Source organism: Miniopterus natalensis, chromosome 17, assembly GCF_054644295.1.
Source record: "Miniopterus natalensis isolate mMinNat1 chromosome 17, mMinNat1.hap1, whole genome shotgun sequence".
Taxonomy (NCBI): Eukaryota; Metazoa; Chordata; class Mammalia; order Chiroptera; family Miniopteridae; genus Miniopterus; species Miniopterus natalensis.
The window spans coordinates 10,135,179-10,160,701 of NC_142097.1; the positions used below are offsets into that span (position 1 = coordinate 10,135,179).

The 25,523-nt window shown below is 50.9% G+C and overlaps 5 protein-coding genes, 2 non-coding genes and 2 pseudogenes across 10 annotated transcripts; 1 reads left to right on the top strand and 8 right to left on the bottom strand.

Annotated features, from left to right (window-relative positions):
- Positions 1–535: 535 nt before the first annotated feature.
- On the top strand, positions 536–2,506 carry SOX15 (SRY-box transcription factor 15). Its single transcript, XM_016222466.2, has 2 exons — positions 536–1,459; positions 2,139–2,506. The coding sequence occupies exons 1-2, from the start codon at positions 927–929 to the stop codon at positions 2,302–2,304; spliced, it is 699 nt and encodes a 232-aa protein (XP_016077952.1). The 5' UTR covers positions 536–926; the 3' UTR covers positions 2,305–2,506.
- An 11-nt stretch (positions 2,507–2,517) lies between these two features.
- On the bottom strand, positions 2,518–6,192 carry MPDU1 (mannose-P-dolichol utilization defect 1). 2 transcript variants are annotated; one of them, XM_016222464.2, is made up of 7 exons: positions 6,072–6,192; positions 4,634–4,699; positions 4,329–4,461; positions 3,907–3,992; positions 3,663–3,781; positions 3,382–3,492; positions 2,518–3,241 (listed from the first exon to the last, which is right to left on the bottom strand). In XM_016222464.2, exons 1-7 carry the CDS (start codon positions 6,172–6,174, stop codon positions 3,119–3,121), a joined length of 741 nt encoding a protein of 246 aa, XP_016077950.1. In that variant the 5' UTR covers positions 6,175–6,192; the 3' UTR covers positions 2,518–3,118. The 2 variants fall into 2 exon arrangements, with proteins under 2 accessions (XP_016077950.1, XP_016077951.2); XM_016222465.2 differs by lacking the exon at positions 6,072–6,192 and adding an exon at positions 4,992–5,616 and having other exon boundaries at positions 2,519–3,241.
- Positions 6,193–7,793: 1,601 nt separating this feature from the next.
- On the bottom strand, positions 7,794–10,929 carry CD68 (CD68 molecule). Its single transcript, XM_016222437.2, has 6 exons — positions 9,862–10,929; positions 9,332–9,780; positions 9,067–9,186; positions 8,861–8,933; positions 8,584–8,754; positions 7,794–8,361 (listed from the first exon to the last, which is right to left on the bottom strand). Exons 1-6 carry the CDS (start codon positions 9,908–9,910, stop codon positions 8,228–8,230), a joined length of 996 nt encoding a protein of 331 aa, XP_016077923.2. The 5' UTR covers positions 9,911–10,929; the 3' UTR covers positions 7,794–8,227.
- A 3-nt stretch (positions 10,930–10,932) lies between these two features.
- On the bottom strand, positions 10,933–16,539 carry EIF4A1 (eukaryotic translation initiation factor 4A1). 3 transcript variants are annotated; one of them, XM_016222545.2, is made up of 11 exons: positions 16,507–16,539; positions 15,104–15,152; positions 14,570–14,702; positions 14,033–14,172; positions 12,877–13,045; positions 12,395–12,504; positions 12,060–12,203; positions 11,838–11,975; positions 11,643–11,732; positions 11,300–11,379; positions 10,933–11,192 (listed from the first exon to the last, which is right to left on the bottom strand). In XM_016222545.2, exons 1-11 carry the CDS (start codon positions 16,527–16,529, stop codon positions 11,048–11,050), a joined length of 1,221 nt encoding a protein of 406 aa, XP_016078031.1. In that variant the 5' UTR covers positions 16,530–16,539; the 3' UTR covers positions 10,933–11,047. The 3 variants fall into 3 exon arrangements, with proteins under 3 accessions (XP_016078031.1, XP_016078030.1, XP_087682014.1); XM_016222544.2 differs by lacking the exon at positions 16,507–16,539 and adding an exon at positions 15,861–15,901; XM_087825888.1 differs by lacking the exon at positions 16,507–16,539 and adding an exon at positions 15,847–15,868.
- LOC148091196 (small nucleolar RNA SNORA67) lies at positions 11,460–11,605 on the bottom strand. The gene has a single exon (XR_015715988.1). It is a non-coding gene; the product is annotated as a small nucleolar RNA SNORA67 (small nucleolar RNA).
- On the bottom strand, positions 12,620–12,758 carry LOC148091197 (small nucleolar RNA SNORD10). The gene has a single exon (XR_015715949.1). It is a non-coding gene; the product is annotated as a small nucleolar RNA SNORD10 (small nucleolar RNA).
- Positions 13,657–13,801, bottom strand: LOC148091198 (small nucleolar RNA SNORA48; annotated as a pseudogene).
- Positions 14,421–14,535, bottom strand: LOC148091199 (small nucleolar RNA SNORA48; annotated as a pseudogene).
- An 884-nt stretch (positions 16,540–17,423) lies between the features above and the next one.
- SENP3 (SUMO specific peptidase 3) lies at positions 17,424–25,329 on the bottom strand. Its single transcript, XM_016222543.2, has 10 exons — positions 23,806–25,329; positions 22,243–22,482; positions 22,034–22,145; positions 21,528–21,675; positions 21,358–21,405; positions 20,883–20,960; positions 18,808–18,945; positions 18,564–18,647; positions 18,418–18,468; positions 17,424–17,965 (listed from the first exon to the last, which is right to left on the bottom strand). Exons 1-10 carry the CDS (start codon positions 24,542–24,544, stop codon positions 17,855–17,857), a joined length of 1,749 nt encoding a protein of 582 aa, XP_016078029.1. The 5' UTR covers positions 24,545–25,329; the 3' UTR covers positions 17,424–17,854.
- Positions 25,330–25,523: the final 194 nt, after the last annotated feature.

The window sequence follows — 25,523 nt, forward strand, 5'->3', positions numbered from 1 at the left end:
TAAGTTTTCTCACCTGGAGTAGTGTTGAATCACACCACCCAAGCACCTGCTGGGATGACTCAGGCAACAAAAATGGCCTGCCTCCCTCTAACTGCTCGACTTCCTTGCCCCAGGGGCAAGTTGGGTTTTGAGGGGCACTGGGCACAAGAAAAGGGTTGGTTGGGGTGGGCATGGAGTATTCCCAAATTCTTCCTAGCACAACTGACCCTGAGGGCTTTTTGATCCGGTCGTTGATCCCATTGTGTAAAGGAATTGACTTTAAATTGCCAAAGCTTAAGAAGGGAGGGGACGACGTGCAGAGCTACTAGGGCTGGGAGGCCTGACATCTGGGTCTTGGGTGGGGAGGGGGCGTGGTACCCTGAAGGCTGTTGGGGGCTGGGAAGAACAGGATACCTGGGTCTGCCTAAGGGGGACGTTGGCGCTCTTGAGGAGGCGTGGTCTGCTGGGAGGGCGTGGGGGAAGAGTCAGTTAAAAGCCGTTCCGGGCCTGGCTCACTTGCCAGCCACAGACGCCGAGGGCAGGTGAGAGTACTGTGGTACCTGGGCTGTGTTGCACGGCAGCTACCATGCTCTAGAGACTAAGCGGGAAGTTTACCGCCTCCACCGGAGACCAGCGAGCCACAGGTAGGAGGAGCGGGACTGGGTCTGGCACTCACCGCAACGAGGAAAGGAGAAAGCAACCTGTCCTGTACCGGTTACCACACAGCTGGTTTTGCACTCCACTTATACAGCGTGCAGGATTGGCTGGAAGCAGGGGCTCCAGAATAAAGACTTTGAACTTGGGGACGATATATACTTTTTAAGGACACGAGTTTCTCTGGAACGACTCCATACTAGGAAGACACATTTTAAGAATACCGGGTTTGGGGATCAACGTTTCGCTTTGGAAGGCGTGTAGGTGCCCCTTTAGGGCTTCCCTCCATCCCCATGGCGCTACCCGGCCCCTCACAAGACCAGGCTTGGAGCCTGGAACCTCCCGCTCCCACGGCCCCTGCCTCCTCATCCTCGAGTTCCCAGGAGCGGGAGGACGCTGAGAGCCCGGTGGTCTCCGGGGGCCTTCCCTTGGAGAAGGTGAAGCGACCCATGAACGCGTTCATGGTGTGGAGCTCTGCTCAGCGCCGCCAGATGGCGCAGCAAAACCCAAAGATGCACAACTCGGAGATCTCCAAGCGCCTGGGCGCGCAGTGGAAGCTGCTTGGCGAGGACGAGAAGCGGCCCTTCGTGGAGGAGGCCAAGAGGCTGCGGGCCAGGCACCTGCGCGACTACCCCGATTACAAGTACCGGCCACGGCGCAAGACCAAAAACGCAGGCGCCGGGCTGCCCCACTTCGGCCAGGGAAGCGGCGGTGTGGCTGGCAGCGGGCCGGTCTGGGGAACCGGGTACGCTACCACCCAGGGGAGCAGAGGCTTTGGGTACCAACCCCCCAACTATTCGACATCGTACTTGCCTGGTGGTTACAGGTAAGTGTCTGGGAGCAAGCGGTGAGGAAGGAGAAGCTGTGTCCCACCTCCTTGGAGCCTAGGTGGGGCAGATACCAGAGGGCCTGGCTGACTAAGGGCTTGAACCCACCAAAGCAGAGGCCACTCCCTGGGGGGTATGGGGGCTGCCATTAAGATTTGGGCAGCACCACTACCTGCACTCCCAGCTCCTTTGGGAGGGTTCCGGTGGCCCAGGCTTTTCCTGGAGGGCATTCCCATCTCAGCCTGGCAGTGGTGGCCCTGCAGGGGCAGACCACAGCCCCCTAGATGTTGACCGTGTTTGTTACCTACCTGGATTTCCGATTCCCCCCTACTTCTGGCCCTGGTGTGACCCTGCTTCCTCTCTCAGCCCCTAGGGCAAGGAGAGGCTTAGCCCAACTCTGATCCTTTCTGGCCTGCTGCCCCAAAAGAAGAAAACAGGCGCACAGCACGCAAGCTCACTGGTGAGCCTGCCCCGACAAGGCTAGCCTGCTCTCTAAGCCAGCCTTGGGTCTGGTTCCGGACCTACAGTACCTAGTGGGGCCCAGATAGCTGGGGATGGGTAGGTTCTACTTGTCTGCCCAGAACTGGTCAACCTGCTCTCACATACTTGTTGGGGACCCTGCCTGGCACCATCAACCTAGGGAAGTGCCCTCTAACCCCAGTGTTTCTCTCTTTGCAGCTCTTCCCACTCTAAACCAGAGGCCTCAACGTGCTCCCTCCATCAGAGTAACACTAGGCTCCAGGGAGAGCTGCTTCCCCCCTACAACCCCTACCTATCCCCAGGCTCTCCCACTCCCTACAACCATCCCCTCTCAGGGGCCCCCATGCCCCTAGCCCACCTCTAACAATCATAGGTAATGGACCTCCTGGGAAGGGCTCCAACCTCTTTTTCTTCCAGAACCACCCCCTACTCCCAAACTGCAAACCCTTCTTTTGCACTGTTGGACCACAGTTTTAGAGGAGGCCTGCACACCCTGCCCCAAGTTAGGGGAAGCAACACAACTTTTTGTATTTTTTTGTAGGACAAACACTGTTTTGTACAATTAATCCATGTCTCCGAGTCTTTATTGCCCCATCTGTTCCCTCTACACTACAGCAGGAACCAGCACTGTCTCCACTCCCTTCCGCCTGGACCTGCCAGAGCAGGAACCTCCTCACCCCACCCTGGGGCCCTGACTGAGTCATTCTCCATCCCCCACCACCACCCCCGTCCCCCACCCAGCACTGGGGTCCAGGCAACAGTCCCAGTCAGCCTGGGGGAAGGAGGCAGCCATAAGCCCCTAGTGCTCTGTCCCCTTAAGGCCAAAAGGGAAGTGAGGAGCTGGGAGGGCAGGGCAAGACTTTGGCCCAGAATAGTTAAGCAGCTAGAAACTGCTAGAGGAAGACTCTCGGCAAATGGTTACTTAATAGTGTATACACAGGACAGTGCACAATAAATATCAAATGACAGCCTGAAAATCTCTACTCTAATTCCTTTCTAAGGATTAGGTCTACCAACCATGCCTTTCCACAGAAACACAAACCCTGGCTCAAGAAGCTACATCTGCAGAGGAATGGAGAATGATTAAAAGTTATACCAGCAGGCTGGTTCAGAAGGACCCTGAGGTTAGGTGGACGAATAGAAACATGGAATGGACTCCAGTAGGCAGCTCAGGCCTACTACTCCTTTTTCTTCTTGTGAGGAGCCTTTGCGTTCCAGTAGAAGAGAAGCTGGGCAGCAATGAGGCCATTACAGAGGGAAGAGACCACAAAGGTTCCAGCCATGAGGGGATCTCCAGTTTCCTGGATGTGAGAAATAGAGCTAGGGTCACTCTTCAGCAGAACCCCCCCAAAAAGGTTCCAGAGACCAGGAAGCTTTTAAGTTCTCAGGTGGGAGAGGTAAGATGTCTTAGTGCCCCCTACAGGGGACAAGGTGAACTCACCTGAATGGAGGTGAAGATTCGGGCAAGGGAGCCCCCAAAGAGCAAAAAGACTGTGATGGCTGACAGCTGGCCTGTGTGCCCATTGCGGTAGTTGGTGGCTGCCTGGAGCAGCTAGAACAGGAGTTGAGACCCTTCGTTCTATCATCTGAATTCTTCCCATGTTCCCATCAGATCCCCCCCCCACCCATTTTCCTCAGTCTAATATTCCCACACAGAGCTCCCACTCTGCCCCTCACTCAGTCCCCCCTCCGATCATTTTTTCCCTTGCTCCCAGTACCCACCTTCCCCACCACCACAGAAGGCATATTGGAGGCCTGGAGTAGGGTGATTACAGCCAGGGGTGTCAGTGGTGAAAGCAGCACCAGCAGGACCAGGGCATAACCTGCTAGGAAAGCCACACCTAGAAGTCAGGGAGACAAGGAGTACTCATCAACCTCTGGAGTACAATGGCTTCCCCAGGCCTGAGTTCCCAGCCAGCAAGGCTCCTTGAGAGCCACAGCCTGCTCTTGGGTAAATCCCCAGCACCTTTCACAGTTTGTCCTCTGTAATGCAGGACCAGGAAGCAGATGGTGATTGTCTGGAGCATCAGGAATAGAGCTTCACCCCAAGAGCTGCAGAGTCAAGAGTTGGGAGGAAGAAAGGCGGGCCTGGAAAGAGGCAGGAAGAGCCTCCATAGCCCATCCATCTGGGGACACAATTATCTGATTACTCCCTGTCCTCCACAGCCCTACTGGTTCCTACCTCCTACCTCCCAGCACCACCACCTCCACCTGTGATGGACTCACTTGGATCCTGCGCATTTGTGGGATGCTCACCTCTCATCATCTCCATAGGTGATGACTAGATTTCCAAAAGGGCTTAAGCTTTTCCTTCCCTTTTACCTCCCTCACCCTAACCCCACTAGAGTTATGTGCATTTACCTTGGGGATAAAAGGCAAACTCCTCACCTGAAGGGGAAGTTGTTAACAATGCTGTAGACCATAGTCCCAGTCAATGCCACTAGTTCCAGCATTACTGACTGGAGGCTCAGCCCTTCAGCACTCTTGGCTCCAAGGATTTTAAACACCTGGGGCATTTTTACTGGAGAAAGGATGAGAAAGGCATGATGAGCCAGTATCCTTTGGGAGCACAACACAACAGCTACTAGGAAGCATGTTAACCCCATTTCTGGTTAAGGGACCCATCCAGTTTTTACGGCATTTTAGTACTCCATCCCCATCACAACCGCAAGAATGGAAGATTAAATACATACCCAGAAGTGACCCAGCTACAATGCCCAGCCCCAGGCCTTTGCTGAGGAGAATCTTCAGGCAGGGGACTGAGAAGAAAAAAAGGGTTAAGCAGAGAGACCTGGAACCCAGGCTAGAGCTTTCAGGAGACAGTACAGGCCTACAGGCTTAAAGCACTCCTGTGGGCTGCCGCAGCTCCTTATGACATACCCGCAAAAGAAAGCCTTGGGTTGTCTGGAGGAAGGTGAAAACAGTCTGGTCCTTACTGCTCCAAATCATCACATTCAGATGAGGTGACTTTCCAAGGCAGCTTTTACCATTCCTTCCCTCCAACCTAATTTTCCATTCCTTGAAGATTACATCTAAACTCCTTGGTCTCACCTGGCCTGAGTGGCTCAGTTGGTTGAGTGCTGTCCCAAGCACCCTGAAGGGTTGCCAATTCGATTCCCAGTCGGCACATACGTGGGTTGCGGGTTTGATCCTCAGTCAGGGAGCATATGGGAGGCAATATCAATGTTTCTCCCATCTGTTTCTCTCTCCCTTCCTCTCTCTAAGCATGTCCTCCAGTGAGAACTAAAAAAATAAACTCCTCGGTCTTCCTTCAAAGACTCTCCACTGCTTCCCTGTATAAAGCTAAACAATGCCCAAGGGTACTCCAAGAGCACTCTGATCCTTTATTCCCCTGCTCAGCAACTAGGCGATCCACTTCATGGCTTTTCTTTTCAAGAACAGGTCTCCTCTTTACCATTCATTCCTGAACCCGTTGTCCCTGGCCCTACCCTTCCAGGGCTTACTTTTATGCTGTGGCCACCCACATTTTCTCTAGCCATTAAGTCTTCGCCTCAAGGAGCTTGGCCCAGTGGGAGTCAGATTCTCACGGGTCATGAATTCGGCTAAAACAGAGTGGGGTACCTTGAACTGAGGGGCAAACTGGGAAAGCTTCCCAAAGGGTCTGAGGTATGAGATGGACCTTGCTGCGGAGTTGCTTCGTAAAAAGTGGAAGGAAGCCAAGTTATTTCAAAATTAGATCACGCACAAACGTGGAGGCTAAGAGGAAAGCCATCAGGATGGCAGAAATCTTTGGGGGTGCCGCTGAAGGCCTGAATTCGTAAGAGGCCTGCAATCAAGTTTGACCTCGCTGCTGAAGTATAGCGATCTATTAAAGGTTGGAACTACTTGTTTGTATTTTAACTTTGTTTTACAAAATTTGAGTCTTCTGGCCTTTTGTCGTTTTTGAAGCATAAACTACACAGAGAATTACTTCCATCCTACGACACACACATACCCCAGCCCCAAAATGGCGTCCTCTCTCTAAGGAGACCGAAACACTTCCGCCCCTCTCATAAGTAATTTCCGTCCAGCACGGCGTGCAGTAGTCACCGCAGTGGCTTAGTCCGCAGTCACGCCCGATTTATGGTCCGAGGAAGCTCCAGCAGAACTTTGCATTCCGAATAAACTCACCATGAAGCAAATCCCACTGGAGGAAAATTTGGTCGTAGCATTTCTCAGGTAAAAGAATCGGCACCAGTAGCCGTTTGAGCAGCCCGTCAGCTTCGGACGCCATACTGTAAAGATAGCTTCCGCCAGTTTCTTCAGGCCGTCATTGACCTACGGTGCGCATGCGCACTCGGGAACTCCGCCTTCTGCCTTCCCGCGACTTGCTGGACCGCCCCCGTCCCCCCACCCGCTTCTCCGCTCTTTCTGACGCCATCATACCTTTAGTAGCGTAAAATAGGTCTTGTCCAGAGACCCTGTTTTGGGTTCACTCTCCCTGTTGTTTTAATTTTAAAGCCTGCCAAAGCTGTGCGCCTGCGCACTTGTTTTGAGTCTTTGTTTACGCTTCCAGTTTGGAAGCAGGATTTATCTTCCTGCTTTTCTCCGCTTCTGCTCGGCGCCATCTTGTTTTCTCCCTGCTGACTTTACATTGTTCAAAGTTGAGGAGCGTGAGTCTCCAAAATGGCGTTGGACGGGGCCGCTGTACCTAACTCTAGTTCTCGCGGAGTTTTCAGAGGGAATGGCACTGGCAGGAGCAGGACAGCCTGCAGGAAGCAGCCTCCAGGGCCATGCTTCTCTCCTCTGGTTCACCCAAGCCTTGGCGAATGGGTGTGCCAGCAACTGCTGGACCGGGACAGTGAAGCAGAAAAGGAGGAGGTGGGAAACTCGAACCAGTTTCAGGGAGGGGCAGCCCCCCCCCCCCCCGCCCCGGTCCCCTGGGGAGCCCAGCCCTGGCAGGGCCCTGTGTGTTCTCTCCCACAGCGCTACCTCTGGGCAAACGCCCGCTCCTCTGCTTTCTGTGACCACGTGCTGTGCAAGGGCTTAAACAAGGCCAAGTGGGCCCAGCAGCTCCCCTTGGGGAAAGGGCACCTTGGACTACCCGGCGGGAGAGATGCCCTCTGCCGCCCAGCATTGGGACACGACCGCTTAGCTATCACGGTGGAGGTGGGACTGGCCATCGTGTTCTGGCAGCTGGGTGTCTGCTGCGAGCACTGCGCTGTCTTGCAGCCCCTTCAGTGATTCTCTTGCCATAATTTGCAAGGTTGTAGGGGGATGTCTGTGAGGGGTTGGTGGGGCTGTTGGGACTCTGCCACATGGGGGCTTGCCTACAATGGGGTAGGTCTCCAGGTCCCAGTGGCTGCTTTCTATAGCTTTAAAGGGCTCCTACAACTGGGAGGGTCCCATTCTGGCTCCTCAGCAACTGCACCATGACCTACTGGAAAGGGCGTGAATGGCAGTCGGTGGTGCAGGCTGTGGCTATCTGGCAGAGCTTTTTTAGAATCTAGACACAGGCTGCCCTGGGGGTGCTACCCACCACCACTAAGTACACCACCACTGGGGACATCAGGGTTGGCTCCCTGGGTGGCCCAGGCTGGAGGTTATGTTGTTCCCAGGAACACAGAAGGTAACTGTATGTGGAGGTTATAGTACCCACTGCTCCCATTGTTGATGAAACCCTTTTCAAGTGAAATAGCATCCCAGGTGCAACAAGAATTTAATCACACTGTAGAGCCATCCCTGGACTTGGTGGGCAGGGCAGGCATTCTTGTTGTTAAGGAGCCACTAGCACATCCTCTGGAAACAAAATGACACAAGTATGACTTTCCCACCCACACTCATTGCTATTGCGTGCTTCGCCTGTAATTGCACATAAGGGTCAGGAAGAAGGCCTCCAGATGGGTGGCTCTACTGGATTGGAGGGAAGGAGGCGTTGGAGCAGCCAGGGGCCCCCAGAACAAGGAAGGGAGGAGGCAAGGAAGATTCAACCAACACCAGCCGCACCAGTCTTTGGGGGATGACCCTATGAGTGTATTTGGTCACACACTGTCATTCTCATCCCTCCTCACCAGCTCCCGAAGACTCAACCACGTAAGGCACAGGAAGGATTTTGACAAACTCAGGGCTTTTAATCTTGGCAGGAAGGACAAGGAAAACCAAAAATGAAGACTTGAGTAGGTTTTACTATTCTCCCACTGGGAATGGGGGAGGGGGAATGTCGAGTTTAATGAACATCTCCCCTCAGTTCTCCCAATTGCATTATCTTTGCTTTTGTTCTTCAAGACAAAGGGAAGGGAGAAAACTTTGGGTCAGCTGAGTGGTGCCCTGGGTGTTGGGACAAATGCTCAGAGAGGCTGGTAGGCGGGTTGACGTCTCCGTAAGATGCAAAAGATAACAAGCACCAGCATGAGGAGGCCGAGGATGATCAGGCCGATGATAAGAGGCAGCCATATGGATTGGTCACTGGGACAAGAGAAACCTGGCAGAAAGATAGGGCAAGTAGGCATCACAATGGTGGTAGTGGGATAAAGGTGAGAGGAAGGAATGTGGGGGGTGTTAGCAAATAGGCAGTTGGTGAGGAGAGATGACAGCAGTAAATGGAAGGGGGAGAATGGCAGTCTTGTAGAGAAGGGGAGGGCAGTTGCCTGGAGTAGGGGCTTTCAGTGCAGTGGGAGAGTTCAAGGAGGGAAGTAGGTCTTACTTGGCCCAAAGGCTCCTGTAGGGGGTAGGCGAGCAGCTTGTAGTTTCAGGAAGAGCAGGTCGAGGTGGAAAGCTGGTGAAAGAATGATGCTTGCATTTCTGCAGTTGAAGCTCTGGCCCAAAGGGGCTTGGAGTTCTTGAAGAGATGAATTCTGAACTGAGAATGTCCGCTCTAAAAGAGTAAGGAACAGTCAGCTCTATATCCATATCCCCAGCCCCCAGCTTACGTCCCTTTAGGAGTCCAGATATCCAGTACAGGTGATGAGAAAGTTACTCACGTGTTGCTTGTGGGAAAGACACATTGTACTCCAAAGCCATATAGTTCAGGTAAACAATGCTCTGCAGTGGTTCCTGCAGAAGTGACCAGGAAGGCTCAGGGCAGCAGGGGGAGAGTGGTGTTCATGTCCACAGAGGAGGGAATGTAGCAAGGGGTTGATAGGGATAGGGTACTTGGAGGGTGAGAGGGGGATGAGGGGTGAGGTACCTGCTTGAATCCAAAGCTGAGCTGTCCATAGGGGAATGAGAGAAGCAAGTGGGGATGGGCACCCTCACAGCCTCCCTGGGCCTTGGTTTTGTTGGGGTTCAGTACAGAGATGCCCCAGGCCTGTGGAAGTTAAGAGGGTAACAAGGCTACACAGCCGTGCCATCTAAGGTGCCTTTTTTTCAACCCCACCGTTTATCGGTCCCCTTCTCTTCCTTCCCTTCTGAGCCCTAGCAGACACTCATCCCCTTACCCCTTTTAGCTTTACCTCTCCTCCACCTTGGGTTGAGTACAGAACTCGAATCTGGATCTGGGCTTGTAGATGGACGCAGGGAAGGGAACCATTAGTCCAAGTGTAGTCTCCTATAGCCGCCTTGGAGCCTGGGCTAGGACTTGGAGAGGGTGGAGGTGGTCCTGGATGGGGGGAACTTGTAAAAGATCCTGGACTGGTGGTAGTGCTGTTGCTTGGATGAACTGTAGCATTTCCATGACTTGTTGTGCTGACAGGATTGTGAGTGGCTGTTGTGGGTCCATGGCTGGTGCCTGTGGTGGTAGTTCTATGGCTGGTGCCTGTGGTGGTGGTTCTGTAGCTCTTGGTAGTTCTGTGGCTGGTTGTTCCGGGGCTACTTGTGCCTTCTGTGGCTGTAGGTGTCACCGTGAAGGATGGCAGCAGAGTGGCAGATTTTTTATGAGGACAGTCATTCCCCGTCCCCTGGGCTTTCAGAAGAAAGACCGGTTAGCAACCCAGGGGCAGGCTCCTTCCTAGGGGCTTTCTCCCCCAAGCCCCTTTTTCCTTACCTGCTAGTAGCCCCAGCAAGGCCTCCAAGAAAAGCACAGCAAGCCTCATGGCGGAACAGCCTCACCCAGAGTTCTTTCTAGGTTGTCAGTACTGGCTGCTCACCCAGTCTAGCCTATTCCCCGCTTTCTTTTAGAAAAGGAGGAAATGAAAGTCTTTAACTTCCTATAATTTAAGATAATCCTACCCCCCAACCTGACTCAGGCACCTCAGCCCCAGCCACCAATCTCTTAGTCACTTTTTGTCATTAGATGATTGGCCCTGGCTTCACTGAAGGGAGTTACCAGAATAATGTAGGGAGAATGAGTTGGGAGGAGTTTGAAGCAGTTGACCCTTGGGGACCCATTTGTCTACCTTAGCAAAACCCAACTGTTGTGCAAGTGATTACAGAACCAGTTGAGAAGCAACCTCGTTTCCAGAGAAACCCAGAAAACGTTCAATGTAAAAATCAAGTTGCCAGTCCCATTTCTCCCTCCATCACTTCCTCTTGAGACATGTGAGGCACTTGTGATGATGATGGCCCAACTCCTTACAGAAAGGTCACACTATTCAGTACAACCATTGTAGCCAAGCAACAAAAGGGTAAATGTTAACTGGTAGGGGGAGAATATATACCCCATAGCAGGTGGGACGGGGAAGAAATGAGAAGCCCGAACAGGCAGTTTCCAAGTAATTTTATTCAGAATTTTGTGTGTTTCCTGAATCAATAAATACTATACAAAACAATGTAAAAATGGCTACTATTTTTTTCTCCCCTGCTCCCCCCCCCCACCTGGGGACAATCCCGTGGGCCACCTAACTCAGGGGTTCTCCCTCCAGATTTGGTCCAGTAAATGAGGTTGAGTGACATTATAACACCCTTGAATCATTTTCAGAGGAATTTGGCTGGAGCAGGGAGAGCCTCGGGTTTGGAGGTTGACTGGGTTAGGGAAGTAGATTAGTGTTTTTGGGAGAAGAGACGGCGCCTGGGGCAAGAGCCTACCCCAAAGAAAAGGGTATCTAAAATGTTCACGGTTCCTTCTTTGCCTCAAAAAGTGACATTTATTCAAAGGAAAAAAAAAAAAAAAAAAAGAAAAAAAAAAAAGACAAGATGTCCATCCCTTGGCTCCCTTCCCTCCCCCCTCCTGCTTCTCCTCAGCCCCCCAAGGACTGAGAACCCTGGCTGGGGTGAAGTGGCAGGACAGCCCCTCAGATGAGGTCAGCAACATTAAGGGGCATCTCCTCAATGGAGGTGTTGTAGAAGGTCTCGATGTCTCTAAGAGTCCTCTTGTCTTCTTCTGTCACCATATTAATAGCCACACCCTTACGGCCAAAACGTCCGCCCCGACCGATTCTAGAAAAGAAGGATACCTTAGGATACAGGAGGACATGGTAAACAGGAAACAAGAAGCTTCAGTCCAGGGAGGATTGGGCATGAGGGGGCTGGATAAATGCACTCACCTGTGGATATAGTTTTCCCTGTTGGTGGGAAGGTCATAGTTGATGACTAAAGAAACCTGCTGCACATCAATGCCTCTGGCCTATGGCAAGGAAAGACGACAGCTTCAGCATGTGAATAAGAGAGCATAAGCTACCCAGAAGGAACTTGGGACTTAAATATACATGTAGGCAGCCAAAGGAAGGCAAAGAAAATGATGCATCACCTTCTCCCCGGAAAACCTGAGGCATGCCAGATTTTATTCCAAGTTGCTACTTTCCTGAAGAGAGGCACTATTGGGGCCCCTTGGAGAGGGAATCACCTTGGTTTCTCCCCAGTTTCCTCCAAATTCCCCAACCTACTCACCAGCAGGTCAGTGGTAATCAATACTCTGCTAGAGCCAGAGCGGAACTCCCTCATGATTACATCTCGTTCCTTTTGGTCCATGTCTCCATGCTACAACAGGAAACAGAAGAGTGTAGACATATTGGTTCTGAGAACTGGCTATAAGTGGGCCAACGACTCTTATACACTGCTGGTTAACAAGGGGGGGGGACTCACCATGGCAGAGACAGTGAAGTCTCTGGCGTGCATCTTCTCAGTGAGCCAATCAACCTTTCTTCGAGTATTGATAAAGATGACTGCCTGGGTGATGGTGAGGGTTTCATACAAGTCACACAATGTGTCCAGCTTCCACTCCTGGGGGTGAGTTGGGGAGAAAAATCAGTCAGGGGCTATCCCTAACAACTTACTACCAGGTCGATCTCCTGCACTGGGCCCCACCTCTCGTTCCACATTGATGTAGAATTGGCGGATACCCTCCAGAGTCAACTCTTCCTTCTTGACAAGAATCCGAATGGGGTCCCTCATGAACTTCTTGGTCACCTCAAGCACATCGGAAGGCATTGTAGCTGACAGCAATACCACCTAATAAGAAAAAAGAGCAGCCTCAGGATAGGAGATACTCCATGCCACCTAAAACAAGCTAATGCACAAATAGGCTTGAGGAGAGACTAGAATTCTGTATGGTTCCTCTGGCACCTGACATTATTCTATTACCCCAACCACAACCTATAAAGAATCAGCTATAGAGACAAGACTCTAAATGTCTTTCTCACCTGGGTGTTGCTGTTGAGCTTTTGGAATATGTCATATATCTGGTCCTTGAACCCACGGCTTAACATTTCATCAGCTTCATCCAGTACAAACATCTTGATGTATTTGGGAGCTACAGGAAAACAAAAAAAGAAAAAAACAAGACAAAACATCAGTAAGTGATAATTAGGGAAATGTGAAATATGTGTAACTTTCCCAATAAAGAGCCAGAAAGGGACAGGTGGTCTGCTCTCAGAATTCAAATTTTGATCCTTTGCCAGGAACCCCCCTTGTCAGGCCAGACAATAGCCCTGGGAAGTAGAACACTACCTGGGCTGAGACAGGGAAGCCAGCCTCAGATGACACGCATGGGGTTCATCACAGAGCAACTCTTTCAGGGGAAAACGAGCTTCATTGGCAACAAGATTGTGGCCAAGTGGAAAAACTGGCAAAGCATGCAAGAAAAGGAAAGTAATCCAGAAGACCAGAAAATTAAGATACTCACACAGGTATCTGCGGTTAAGCATATCAAACACACGGCCTGGGGTGCCCACGATGATATGGGGAGCTTCCATCTGCAGCTTCTGCACCTCAGCACGCACGTTGGTACCCCCAATGCAGGCATGGCAGGAGGCACCCATGTAATCTCCTAATGCCATAACTACCTTCTGTATCTGAACCCAGAAAAGATAAGTGCTCATGTATTAGTTACAACTGTGCCAGGCCCCATTTTAAGTACTTCTCAGGTTTTTATTTTTTCCAACTCAGATATGTACTATTATTAAAACTCACTTTTCAGAACTGACACAGGCAGGTTATATGCATCTAAGACCACATTGACAGTTAAGTGGCAGAGACACAGGATTTGAACACATTCTGGCTCCTGAGAATGTGATTCACGGTACCTGCCCTCTGAAATAATTTCAATATGGCTTACCATGCTACACCCCATCTAACTTTCTGAGAGCCCATAGTAACCCAGCTATTACATAGCATCAAGTTTTATGTCCAGAATGACACATCCATGTCCTACTGCATGACTGCCAAGAAAACTATGTTAGGTGACATGTTCACTCCTAAAAAGCATGTTCTAGACATAAGAGTTCTATAACGGAGCTGTACTAGAACTATCTACTTATGCTGCCATTGTTTAGAAGTATTTAGGAGTTTTCAGAGTAATCACATCCCTACAAAACATTTTAAAACCCCCACCCCCCCAAGCCTAATCTACTCAGGACACCAGTGTTTCTGACCCTTTTTCCTGTAAGACCGAGTAATTGTAATTTTATGTGCCTCAGGCATGAAACAGCTCTGGCCACCAACACAGGCATCAAGCTAGGATGAACTAAGGACTGTACATCTGCTTTGCCCCTGATTGATATAAGAGCAACACCACCAATCAGGTGTCTCCTTGCCCATTGCCAGGGGGAGGGAGTTGTCTATAAAACATCCACCAAACTTGCTTAGCCAGCCAGGCTCCACCCAGAAGCCTTCCCATTTGACTCAGCGAATGGGTGGAGGAAATAATGCTTGTTTTGTTTGGGAAGATACCGCAGTTCTTCCAAGGTGGTGGTGGATGGAGAGCATACTCTGATTTTTGGATTGTGCTAATTATTTCTAAACCAGTCCTTCAGGGGAGAGGAAATAAGCTACACTCTCACCTGCTGTGCCAATTCTCTAGTGGGTGCCAGGACCAAGGCCTGGGTGGCCTTTAGATCCAATTCAATCTGTTGCAGAATCGATATGGCAAAAGTGGCTGTTTTTCCTGTCCCAGATTGGGCTTGAGCAATCACATCATAACCTAAAATCAGGAGAAAAACTTGATATGGTACAGGGCATACACTTTGAGATCATGGGACTTTCAAGGCCTTGCCAAACAAAATCAATAAACACCCAATGGAGCTATGTGCCAGGCATAAGGTTGCTTCACAGACTTAACTCTACCACTACCAGTACACTTATAGGAATAGGTCTGGTCATTAACTTAGTGTACTGCAAGAAATAAGCTAGAAACACAGCTGTAAAGGAGAAGTTATGAGCTAGCCAAAATACTGTACTTAAAGCACAGGCCAAAAAATAGCTGGGATAAACAAGGAGTTACTTTGTCCCTAGCTGATGAGACAAGCACCCCAAACTAGGTGCAAACTCTTCCCAGTCAGAGGCAATCCAGAACTTGTTTGGGGACAGAGGGATCTTACCCTTGATACAAGGAAGAATGGCTCGCTGCTGGATGGCAGACGGCTTCTCAAAACCATAGGCGTAGATGCCTCGGAGGAGGGACTCCGAGAGGTTCATGTCATCAAAGCTATCGACAATCTCATTCCAGTTACTCTGTAGGATACAAAGAAATCAAAGTAGTAGAAATAGGGCTCTACACTGGAGCAAACAGGATCTTGTGCCTTCAAAGCTTCAGAGGAAACAACCTCTCCTCCCCCTCCAGGGAAGCCAGATGACTCTAGATGGCCTGGTCACTCTAGGGACCAGCACACTTGTAAACTGTGAAGCTGGAGGCTTTGGATGACGTACTTCGTACATACGAATATTTTAAACAAGTTATGAAAGTTAAGACTCCCGGTGAGGAGAGCTTAACTACTTCAGAGTTAGGCTAGGCATTAAAGATGAAGCCCAGGTTCTGGTTTCAGTCTTAAGACACTGAACCACTAATCCAGAAACCAGGGGGCACTGTCATTACCAGAAATTAAGTGTTATGGTGGTAAGGGCTTTAATCTCACCTCGATGACGCCTTCAGGCTCCATTCCATCGGGGCCATTGTCTCTGGATCTGTTGGTTTAAAGCATTGAGTATGAAATCCTGACAGCCAGCTCTTCCTAACCAGCAATCTGCCTTGCATGATGGCGTCTTCATTCCCTGACCCACCCAACCCGCACCAGAGTTCCTAGAAGACACAGTAATTACTTTACAACTGAATCAGGCCTTTGCCCCATCCCAGGAGCAGCTTAGGTCCACACCATCGGGACATGATGGGGTAACTCTCCGAGATGATCCGGAGACCGGGAGAAACCATACCGCGAGCGCTTAAGAGGCCTGAAGGTGGTGCTTACCGCTGGGCCCACGTGTCTCGGGCCTGGCAGCTCCAAGGCCAAGCCTGTGCACCTCCCATCCCGGCCCCAGCACTCCGGAAGTCCCGCCCTTCACCTCCCAGAATCTAAAGGACATCCCCTTCCCCCCACGTCATTCCGTGCGCGCCCTCCCCCCTCCAACCCAGCTCCCCCCCCTGTGGTGCCCGGATGTGGGAGGCCGCGGGCGGTGGCGGCCTCGCGCACAATGAGCCCCAGCAGAGCTAGCTAATGGGGAGATTGCACAACACGTAGAGGCGAAGCGGGCTGGGGGAGGGGAGGACATCAGGCCGCCATGTGCTCGCTCCCTCGACCACCCCGTGGTGTCTTCCCCCCAACCATGGAACAATCCACATCCCGCCCGCCCCCGTCGCGAAATGGCGTCGCCCTCCCCATACCTCAGGGCGCTCACCCCCGAAGGAGAGTGGACCTGCCCATCCGCAGTTTGCCAATTGCCCGGCTTGTGCGGCAAAATGGACCCGCCCGCCCGGCGCCGGGTGGGCTCCTGGCGCCTCACACGGGTGGCTCCTCGGGGTTAGGCTCAGTCCTGGCCGTCAAGAAAACCAGCACACTAAACGGCCGGTTTCTTCTTCCCCGACCCGTATCTTAACGCGACGCAACAACTGGACGCGAGGACCCAGGCCACCACCCCCCCCGCCTTGGCAAGTGGTATCGCCAGAATCCTGAGGAATCCGAGCGCGCGCAAGACCTCCCTCGGGCAGCGAGGCAACCGGACCGCCCGGCTCTGGGTCACGCACGGTTGCGGCCGCCTCTCTCTCTTTCCCATGCTAGGTCGCGACCTCGTCTCGCCACTCAGGGCCGGGGTTTTGGGTACTGTCTCTGGTCGAGGCCTAACGAACCTCGTACTCGAGGCCCCAAAAGCGGAGCTGTTTTTGCCCTCTGCTGTGGACCTGCCCCGTCCCTCCCCCAGGACCGGTCCTCCCGGCTTGGTTTTCCCGCAACACTGGTGGGCCTCAGCTTCCCCCTCCTCCCCGCGGGGCCCTCGAAAGAGAGCGGCAGGGTAAGTAGTCCCAACCTCTAGCAAATGCCTTCCTTACCGGGGGTCCTGACTCGCAGACATGATCCTTAGAAACTAGGGCGGAGTGCCCGCCTATCGACAACTTATAGAGCGCCCGGCCCCGCCCCAGCCACCGCATTGGCTTGGCCGCCCGGGCCCCGCCTGCCGGCGCTCAGCAACTCGGCGTGACGTTAGTTTGTAGGCGCTCTGGGACGTAGCTACCATTGGGTAACTTCAGCGCCTATCAAGTTGGTGGCCCGCCCCACGGCTTCATTGGCTACTGGGCCCGCCCTTCTCACCGGTACGGAAGTGACATATAGGACTCAGGCCTCGAGGCCTGGCAGCCATCTTGGGGCCCTGCACCCCTACACGTGCGGAGGTGATAGTGCCTTAGTCATGTGGCCTAGTAGGCCCTATCATGCAAGGGGGGCGAGGTTTCAGCCTCCAGGGACTTCCGGGCTCCCGGGACTTCCACTTCTCAGCTCCAGGTCTCCTTCACTAGAACCACATTTTGTTCTCAGGAAAGAGGACAAACCCCCGAAGTGTTCCAAGTGTACCAGGGATGATGGGATCAGGAGTCATACCCTAGCGACTGAGAGGATTCCCCTGGCTGAAGGGGAAGAGCAATAAAATGACTTCTGGGCTTAAGAGCATTTGGGGTTACTCCCATGAACCCTGGCTGGCTCCCGTAAGTGTCCTGTTCCCCAACTTTAGTACCTCTCAAGCTCCCTTATTTTTAAGGATTACCTACTCTCCCTTCCATCCCTTGCTCCCCTGGGTGGGAGATTCTTTTTGGTGACTAAGACATGGTGTTGGCACTGTCTGAGCCAGGAATGCAAAGCTGGCCCCTTAAGTCTCAAGACCCCATAAAAGTAGCTAAGAGCACTGACTGGAGAAAAGCCTGAGACAGAGCATATCCCTTAAGTTTGAGGCCCCTTAAGGAAGACCACCACTATGTATCTCCAAAGGATCCTTTATTGACCAGAGCAGGACCGTGGCATTTATATATATATATAAAAAAAAGTTTGAAGATCTGGCAGGCAGTAATCCCTTTGCCCGCCCACCACCCCCAGCACAGATTATCCTGGGCCTACCCATACACATGGAAGGGGGATCACTGCCCCACCCAGGCCACAAGGCCATACTCCCCTGTAGACAGGGAAAGAGGGGCTTTTCCACAGCCACCCCCTGAACGTCAGAAATCAACAAGTATTCTCTCAAAAGAAAAAAAAATACAGAAATCAATTAAAACATTTAAATATGAAAAACCAAAGGGAGTTGGGTGGGAAGAGGCAAGAGAGGAAAGGAATTGGAGTTTCTTGGGAAGGAAGGGTCTCCCATGTCCCCCTGCCCATTAATGAATGGGCTTGAGGCCTGGGATACGAGGCTCACACAGTGAGTTTGCAGTGACACAGCTCCTTGTAGATCTGCCGACGAAGTTTGGGCATGTCCTGCTGGGTGAAGCTGAATGGCTGAGACAGGGCCAGGTGCTTGCAGTACTAGGTGTTAACAAAGCAGGCCATGAGAACCACTTACTGAGCATCCCCTCAAGTCAGGATCTGTGCTATACATTTCATATGAGATATGTCTCATTCGATCTTTCAGAGAACGTGCCCATTTCACAAACAGGAGACAAGGTCCTATAGCCTGGGATTCAAAAAAAGTCTGACTCTAAATCCTAGATTCTTATTTAGTACATGAAATACCTAGTCTTAAGAAAAAACAACACACTTTGCAATAGGGGTAAGGAGGCAGATATATCATAGCCAGAGACCAAGGACCAGACCAATGTGGGATGGGAAAGCTAGGAGAGGACCAATGAAGCCAGGATTTCTGCATTCCAACACATACGATTACTCCCTGCTCCACAAGTGGCTATGAGCCAAATGAGGGATGTGGAACAGCCTCCCATCTCCCTCCCAACCCTTTAACCCAACTGTCATCTGCTTACCTGCAACACAAAGGCGCCACAATCACTGTCATTATTCTGCCTGGCCACGTTCTAGAGAATAGAAAGAAGGTAGGCCCTTTACCTGGAAACTGCTAGGGATGTGGCTCCAACTTCTGCTTCCTACCACTATCCCCATAGAAACTTACCATTTTGAAGTAACCTTTCCAACCTTGATGGAAATCCAGCCGGTCTTTCTTCACTGCCTCTGCCTGTAGATACTTGGCAATATGCTATGCAGATGGAGAAATGGAGGAAGTGAACTCATGGTGTGGTGGTCAGAGGCACCAAGCCCAGGTTGCTTCTCTGAGACCCCAAACCTGCCCTTCTGCCTAGAATGCCTTGAAACTGGACCTCCCCAATTCTACCTATTTTTCCCCTTCCATCACAAACCTTAGGGCAGCGGCGGTTTAGGGTGCGCTGCGAGTCAAAATAGGTGATGGTGCGTCGCCTCACGTCAACAGAGATGAGGGACCAATGCACCTCCAGGTGGATGGGGATTAGCAGCAGCTCCTTATTGAAGATGTCCACCTAAAAAGGCAGTGTCAGAGGTCAGGTAAGACAGCACATAAGTCCCTCCTACTGCTCTGAGGTTCTAAAGAATGGAGGAGCAAGCAAGAGGCCAAGTGGGCAGAACACAAGACCCGGCCCCCTGGATTGCCAGGCAAGGGTCAACATCTGGATGTTTTATATACTTGGGGTTAGGGAGGAAGGCAAGACAGAGGAAGTGGTGTCAGAACAAACACTCGATAACCCAGGATGGGCCAAGTACTTTCCGCAGATTAAAGGTAGAAGTGCTTAGTAGCTAGGTGCCCAGGCCCAGGATTCTGGAAACAGACTGCCAGGGTTCAAATCCACTCCTCCATTTACTTGCTTATGACCCTGGGCAAGCTACGTAATTCTCTATACCTCAGTTCCCTCATTTGTGAGAGAGCAAAAATAACAGTACCTATCTCACCTATCTGTTATGAGGATTAAACTAGTTAATATCCATAACGCACTAAGAACAATGCCTGGCACCTAGTAAATGCTCAATTAACACATAACAATCCTTTGAGGATGTTCTCATGTTCAACCTAACAATGACATAACTGCAGCTTGAAAAAGGAAAGTAACTCGCTCAAGGTCATAGAAGAAATGCCAGAGGTGGGACTCAAATATAGGTATTTAGAAGGCGAAGTTCTTTTCACTGTAGGTCACTTTGCCTCTACTGGGAGAAGCAGGCCTTCCAGATCCCTGAGGGTGTAAGCTCTTGAATCCTGGGACAGAAATTAAGAAATGTTGGAGCCAATGGTCCTACATTACTGTAGAAACTTCCTGGCCTTTGAATTGGAGGGCAGGGAAACTAACTGGAGGGGAGAAAATAACTTTTCCCTCACCAAACCTTCTCTTCCCCTAAGTATTTTCCCCAGTAACAGGCCAAAAACCTAGGCATCACCCTTGATTCTCATCTTTTCTTCATTTCCCACATCCAATCCATCAGAAAGTCCTATTGGTTCTACTTGCAAAACTTACCCTAGGTAAAACTTCTATTTCTACCATAACCACACTGACCCAAGCTTCTCATATGGACTTCTGTGCTACTCTCCTAAGTTAGTCTGCCTGCTTCCACTCTTGCCCCCCTTAATTTATTGTTGAAATAAGAGTTCAAAACATGAGGCCCTTCACAGCCCGCTTAAAACCCTTCAATGGCTTCAGTACACAAGGAATAAAATCTACCCTACCCTCCATGCCTTAACATAATCTACTCTGGTCAAATTCTGTATCATTTCCCCTTTGCTCACTCTGTTCCAACCACATAGGCCCGTTCCTCAAATGTTCTCTCTCACTTTGTGTCCCATGTATTTGCTGTTCCCTTTGCCTAGAACACTCTTCCCCCAAATCTGCACATGGCTGGCTCATCATTCCTCAGCTAAAAGAGGTCTTCCCAGATTACCCAATATAAAGTTCCCACTTCCCATGCTACTATATTACTGTTTTAATTTGTTCATAGCACTTCTCACTAGCTGAAACTTAACCTGCTTATTTATTCTCACCCTATAAAGGCAGTATGTTTTCCTTACTTAACACTGTATCCTTAGTGTGTAGAATGGTACCTAGCACAAAAACATTTAATAAATATTTGAAAGACTGAATGAACAGGTTAAGGAAAGAGCTCATAAAAATAGAACTCTTAATTCTTTATTTTTTATTTATTTTAAATATATCTTTATTGATTTCAGAGAGAGGAAGGGAGGGGGGAGAGAGAGAAATATCAATGATGAGAGTCATCATTGATCAGCTGCCTCCTGCACACCCCCAACTAGGGATCAAGCCCGCAACCCCAGCATGTGCCCTGACTGGGAATCGAACCTCGATCTCCTGGATCCTAGGTCCATGCTCAACTGCTGAGCCATGCCCGGCTGGGCAGAACTCTAATTCTTTAAAGGCAAGGTGTTAACATAAGTAGATGTGAATTCATAACTCACGTTTTTGGTCCACCTTTTCACCCCATCATAACCCTTGGTACGGAGTTTATCATAGAAGAAACTGTTGAAGAAATGCACCTGTGCCAATGATAAAAAAGAGCTGGATGGAATTAAAAACCTCAGGCCCTCCAAGCTTCCTCTCCATTTCATTATGGCTCTAAGGACTGCTTTCAACAACCTGCATTCCACTTTACTGAGGGTTAAAAAAACATACATGGTTTTAACTTTATCTTAGAGCTTCCCATCCCAATCTGTGGGTTAGCCATAAGGGGAAATCACTAAAGACTGGGAGAAAGAAATAGAATTGTTAAGTTCAGGACCAAGATTATAGATTTATATTTAACAGATTACCTTCTACCACCTCTCCCCAGAAACTAGGGCCCTCTTTATGAAAATGGGAGAGAGAAAAGGGACTGAAAAGCTGCTGAGAACTGTGGAAATTCTCCTGGGGACTGAAGTACCTGGTTAGGCCTACCTTTTCAGGGACTGTGTCCATGACCAGGTCTCCATACATGTTCATCACCTGGGGAGAAGATGGGAGACAACTTGCCATGGAGGGTGTGACATGGGTAGAGATACCCCATGAAGAGGGCCTCAGATACCGTGCTCCCTAAATTCCCCTCTTGGGTCTATTTCTCTCCTCACCTGGTCATTGAGCCAGTTCTGTCCATACAAGGTCCCCAAGTCGTCCATGGTCAGCACATGCCGCTTATAGGCCACTCGGAAGCCCCTCACCATGGCATTGCCTGGCATCCGCTGGTATGACTGGATCAGCTGTAGCACCAGGCCCTTCCTGAGTAGGCCAAGGATGGAGTCACTCAAAAGACAAGGGGGCTAGGGCACACAGAAGATAAGAGTCTAAACTAATCTTCCCCTCCTTTTTTGGGTCATGGGTCCTTTTGAGACCTGCTAAAGGCCTACTCCTCAGAAAGAAGTATACAAATACTTAGGTAAACCCAGTATTTCAGGATCCTAGGCAAAGACCCTCCCAGTCGGCTTACAAGGACTTGGCACCTTGCCTGCAGATCACCCACTTCAGTTCTAGCTTTCTCCTTCCCAAGTACATCCCTATGACAGAAAAAGCAGCCACATTCTCTGCCCATCCACTAAGTCCCAGCCCTCTTCTAAAGGGCATCTCTTTCATGCCTCACCTGGAAGGGGTAGAAAACTCCTGCTGAAAAATGTCCTCCAACTTCTCTACTACCTCATCAGTGCTAAGGGGGATGAGGCTGCCGTAAGTTTGAAGGAATTCATCTAAGATGCCTGAATGGAGAAAGGACAGAGTACTAGGGTAAGACCTCCAGGCTCTGATCTAGAAGTCTGCCGAGGGAAAGAGACTAGGTTCTCTAGGGTTCCTTACTCTGCACGCAGGTCACATGCTCCTCCCGCAGGGGGCTATGCTGGCCAGTTTTCTCCCCAGGCCGCTCTGCCTCTTCTGCAGTGTCCAAATCTGAACCCTGAAAAAGCTCCTGGGCCACATGGTCCCCGATGCTGCACACATTACTGATGAGGATGCTGGCATCAGGGGGTGCCAGACTTCGCTCCCCTTCTGGCCCAGGTGGTTCCCCAAAACCGTTGGGCAGAGTACAAGAGAGGAGGCCTGTAGGGCAGGGAACAGGATGGGGATGAAAAATTGGCTAAGATCAAAAGGCAATGGGAAGATCAACATAAACTCTAAGGACTGGAGGCCCTAAAGCATGAGATAAGCACGTCCAAGAGGTTCTAATGGGATAAAGAGGAAGAGTTACTACAGTTAACCCTTGAACAACAAGGGGAATTAGGGACACCACATACCCCTCACACGAGTATAACTTTTAACTCCCCCCAAAATCCTGCTGTCCCACAGTATCAGTGGGGGATTGGTTCCAGGATCCCTGTGGATACCAAAATTCATCTATGCTCAAATCCCTTATATGAAATGGCAGAGAACAATGCATATAGTTGGGCTTCTGCATCTGTGGATTCCCAGCTGCAGACTGAAAATAGTCTTTTGAGCCCAGCCAGTGTGGCTCAGCAGTTGAGCATCGACCTATGATCCAGCAGATTGAGGTTCGATTCCCGGTCAGGGCACATGTCCGGGTTGCAGGCTCGATCCCCAGTAGGGGCTGTGAAGGCAGCTGATCAATGACTCTCTCATCATTGATGTTTCTCTCTCTCTCTTCCTTTTTAAATAAAAATATATTTAAAAATAAGTAAATGAAGATATATATATTTTAAAAAGTCTTTGATTCATGATTGGCTGAATCAGCAGATGTGAAACCCACAGACATGGAGGGCCAACTCCAAATGTAAGTGGACTCACGCAATTCAAACCTTGTTAAGGGTCAACTGTACTCATAGGAGAAACACAAGACTAGAAGTTAGAGAGATGCACCTAGCACAATACCTGGCATACAGCAAAGGCTCCATAAATACTCAACTAACAAAGACACAGAAAGCCTAAATTATTTAGTGTGGTTCTCTAAAAAAAAAAAAAAAAAAAAAACTATTCTGAATGAGAATGCCACACACAACCATACAGGTGATGTACTCTTCACTACTCAGAGATCCCATCCCACCACTACGAAAATGGCACCCTCTGGAGATGCACATGCAAGGGCCCTTATCCTCAAAGGCCAAATGAAGAGGGATTTCAAGTGGACAAGACTGACTTTTCTAAACCATGTCTTCTTTTCTCCTCTATGCACAGATCGAACACCTACTTAAGAATTCTGTACCCCAGCCTTGACTACTTCCCCTTAGTTCCTGCTCAAAGTGGGGCTTAAGACATTTCACAGCTATTCTGGATACCACCACCACTGCTGCCCTCACTCTGCCATCTCACTTTCCTTAGGCCCAGTTTTCATTAGGCCCAGCAAGAGGCTCCTGGTCCTCCAGGATCTTAGCTCTCCCCACCCACTCCTCCACCCTATTCCCATCTTACCCGAGTCAGGGTCCAGAGGAGACTTTGGAGTCCACCTTAATCCATCTTCCTCCATGGGGGGCCCAGAGGGCACTGGTGGAGACCCTCTCACCCCATCCTCAGCCATGAGAGCACCTAGCAGACCCAGCCGAGGGGGAGGTGGCCCCCTGGGGGAGTCAAAACGACAGCAGGGGGATGGCACCTGTGGCGTCGCACCCCCTTCCTGGGGTGAAAGATGGTTCTTGGGGTGTGCAAGGCTACGCCGCCGGCCCCGGTGGCGCCCCCAAAGCTTCCAGTGGAATGTCAGCGAGGTGCTTTTTGAGTAGAGCAGCATCTGGAAGGCTCTCATAGCTCTGCGACGGCGCTGTGAGCAGGTTTTTCGATGGGGAGGGCGGGGAGGGCGAGGCCGCTGGGTGGCTCCCAGCTGACCCCATCTAGGGGGCAGCCTCCAAGCTGCCACTTCCTCTTCCTCATCTTCCTCATCCTCTTCTTCCTCCTCTTCACTAGCTGAGGCATCAAAAGAAGGTCGAGGGACAGGGAGGCGTCTGGCTGGCACTGTGGTCCCTGACCCAGGATCTGGCCCAAACCCTCCACCTGATTTGAGTCGGGGTTTGGGGGGTGGGGGCCAACGAAGACGCTCCCGCCTAGGGCTTGAGTAAGCTGGGGCTATGCCAGGTCCTGAAGGCTCAGGCCCCCAAGGCCCGGTCCCTTGTATAGTCTCTTTCATCTTCCAGGAGCCTGTAAAACGAAGGAGTGTCATAATCCAAACATTCTGTACCCCAGATACTGCCTTTCTTCCTCAGCATGCCTGTTCTGGAATCAGATGCAAATGAACTAGGATTCAGAGAGATGCAAAAAGGAAAGAGGGAAAGAAAGCAAAACTAACTTCAGATATTTCTGGTTAACGTGGTCCACAAGGGAACCCTTAGCATCTGTGCCATCATCTCTCCCCTACCCAGATAAAGGCAAGGGAGAATGGCTAGAGCAGCAGGCCTTGGGGATTTTATTTGGTCAAACGGAACACTTTCAGGTTTTACTTCTGTTTTAAAACCTCCAGTAATGTCCTCATTGAGATCCTAATAAGGGATATAGCTCAGCACGGGAATACTGATATGGCACATGAGAACACAACCTCCACAGGGAAACAGTGGTCTAGAGTGGTAAGAGAGTTCTCTACAACCCTGGAAGGAACTGGAGGAGAGGGGGCATGCTCAGATCATCTCAGGAGTAAATGGGGATGCCAGGACTATGGTTTAGGTAGTAGAATCTAATGACATGGAAGAATTTTTAAAGGAAACTGAAGGAGAACCGCATCGGTGCTTAAGCAACGGAATCAAGGCGCTGGGAAAGAACTGAGTCTCGCGAGCCCGGCTGGCCCAGCCCCCCTCTCTAGCTGTCTCCGGGGACCAGAATGTGTCCCAGCACCGGTATAGTCCTACAGGCTTGGACTGCTCAGAGCGCGAGGGCCTTAAGAAATCCCTTCAAGGGCCTCCTGGGCCCGGGTTAGGTGGGAATGAGGTCCAGGAATGGGAGAGGTCGGGGACGGGTTGGGGGGGGGAGGGGAAGGGGCGTCCTCACCAGGAGCGGTGAAGCCGGGCTGACGGGCCCGAGGGCGGGCGTCTCCGGCCTCAGGCTTCCCGGCTCATCTCTCGGGTGACGGTGGCGGCCCCGCCACTCCTGCTGTCTTCAAAGGCGTAGCCGCCTCAATTCAGGATTCCAACGCTTCTGGGCCGCGCGCC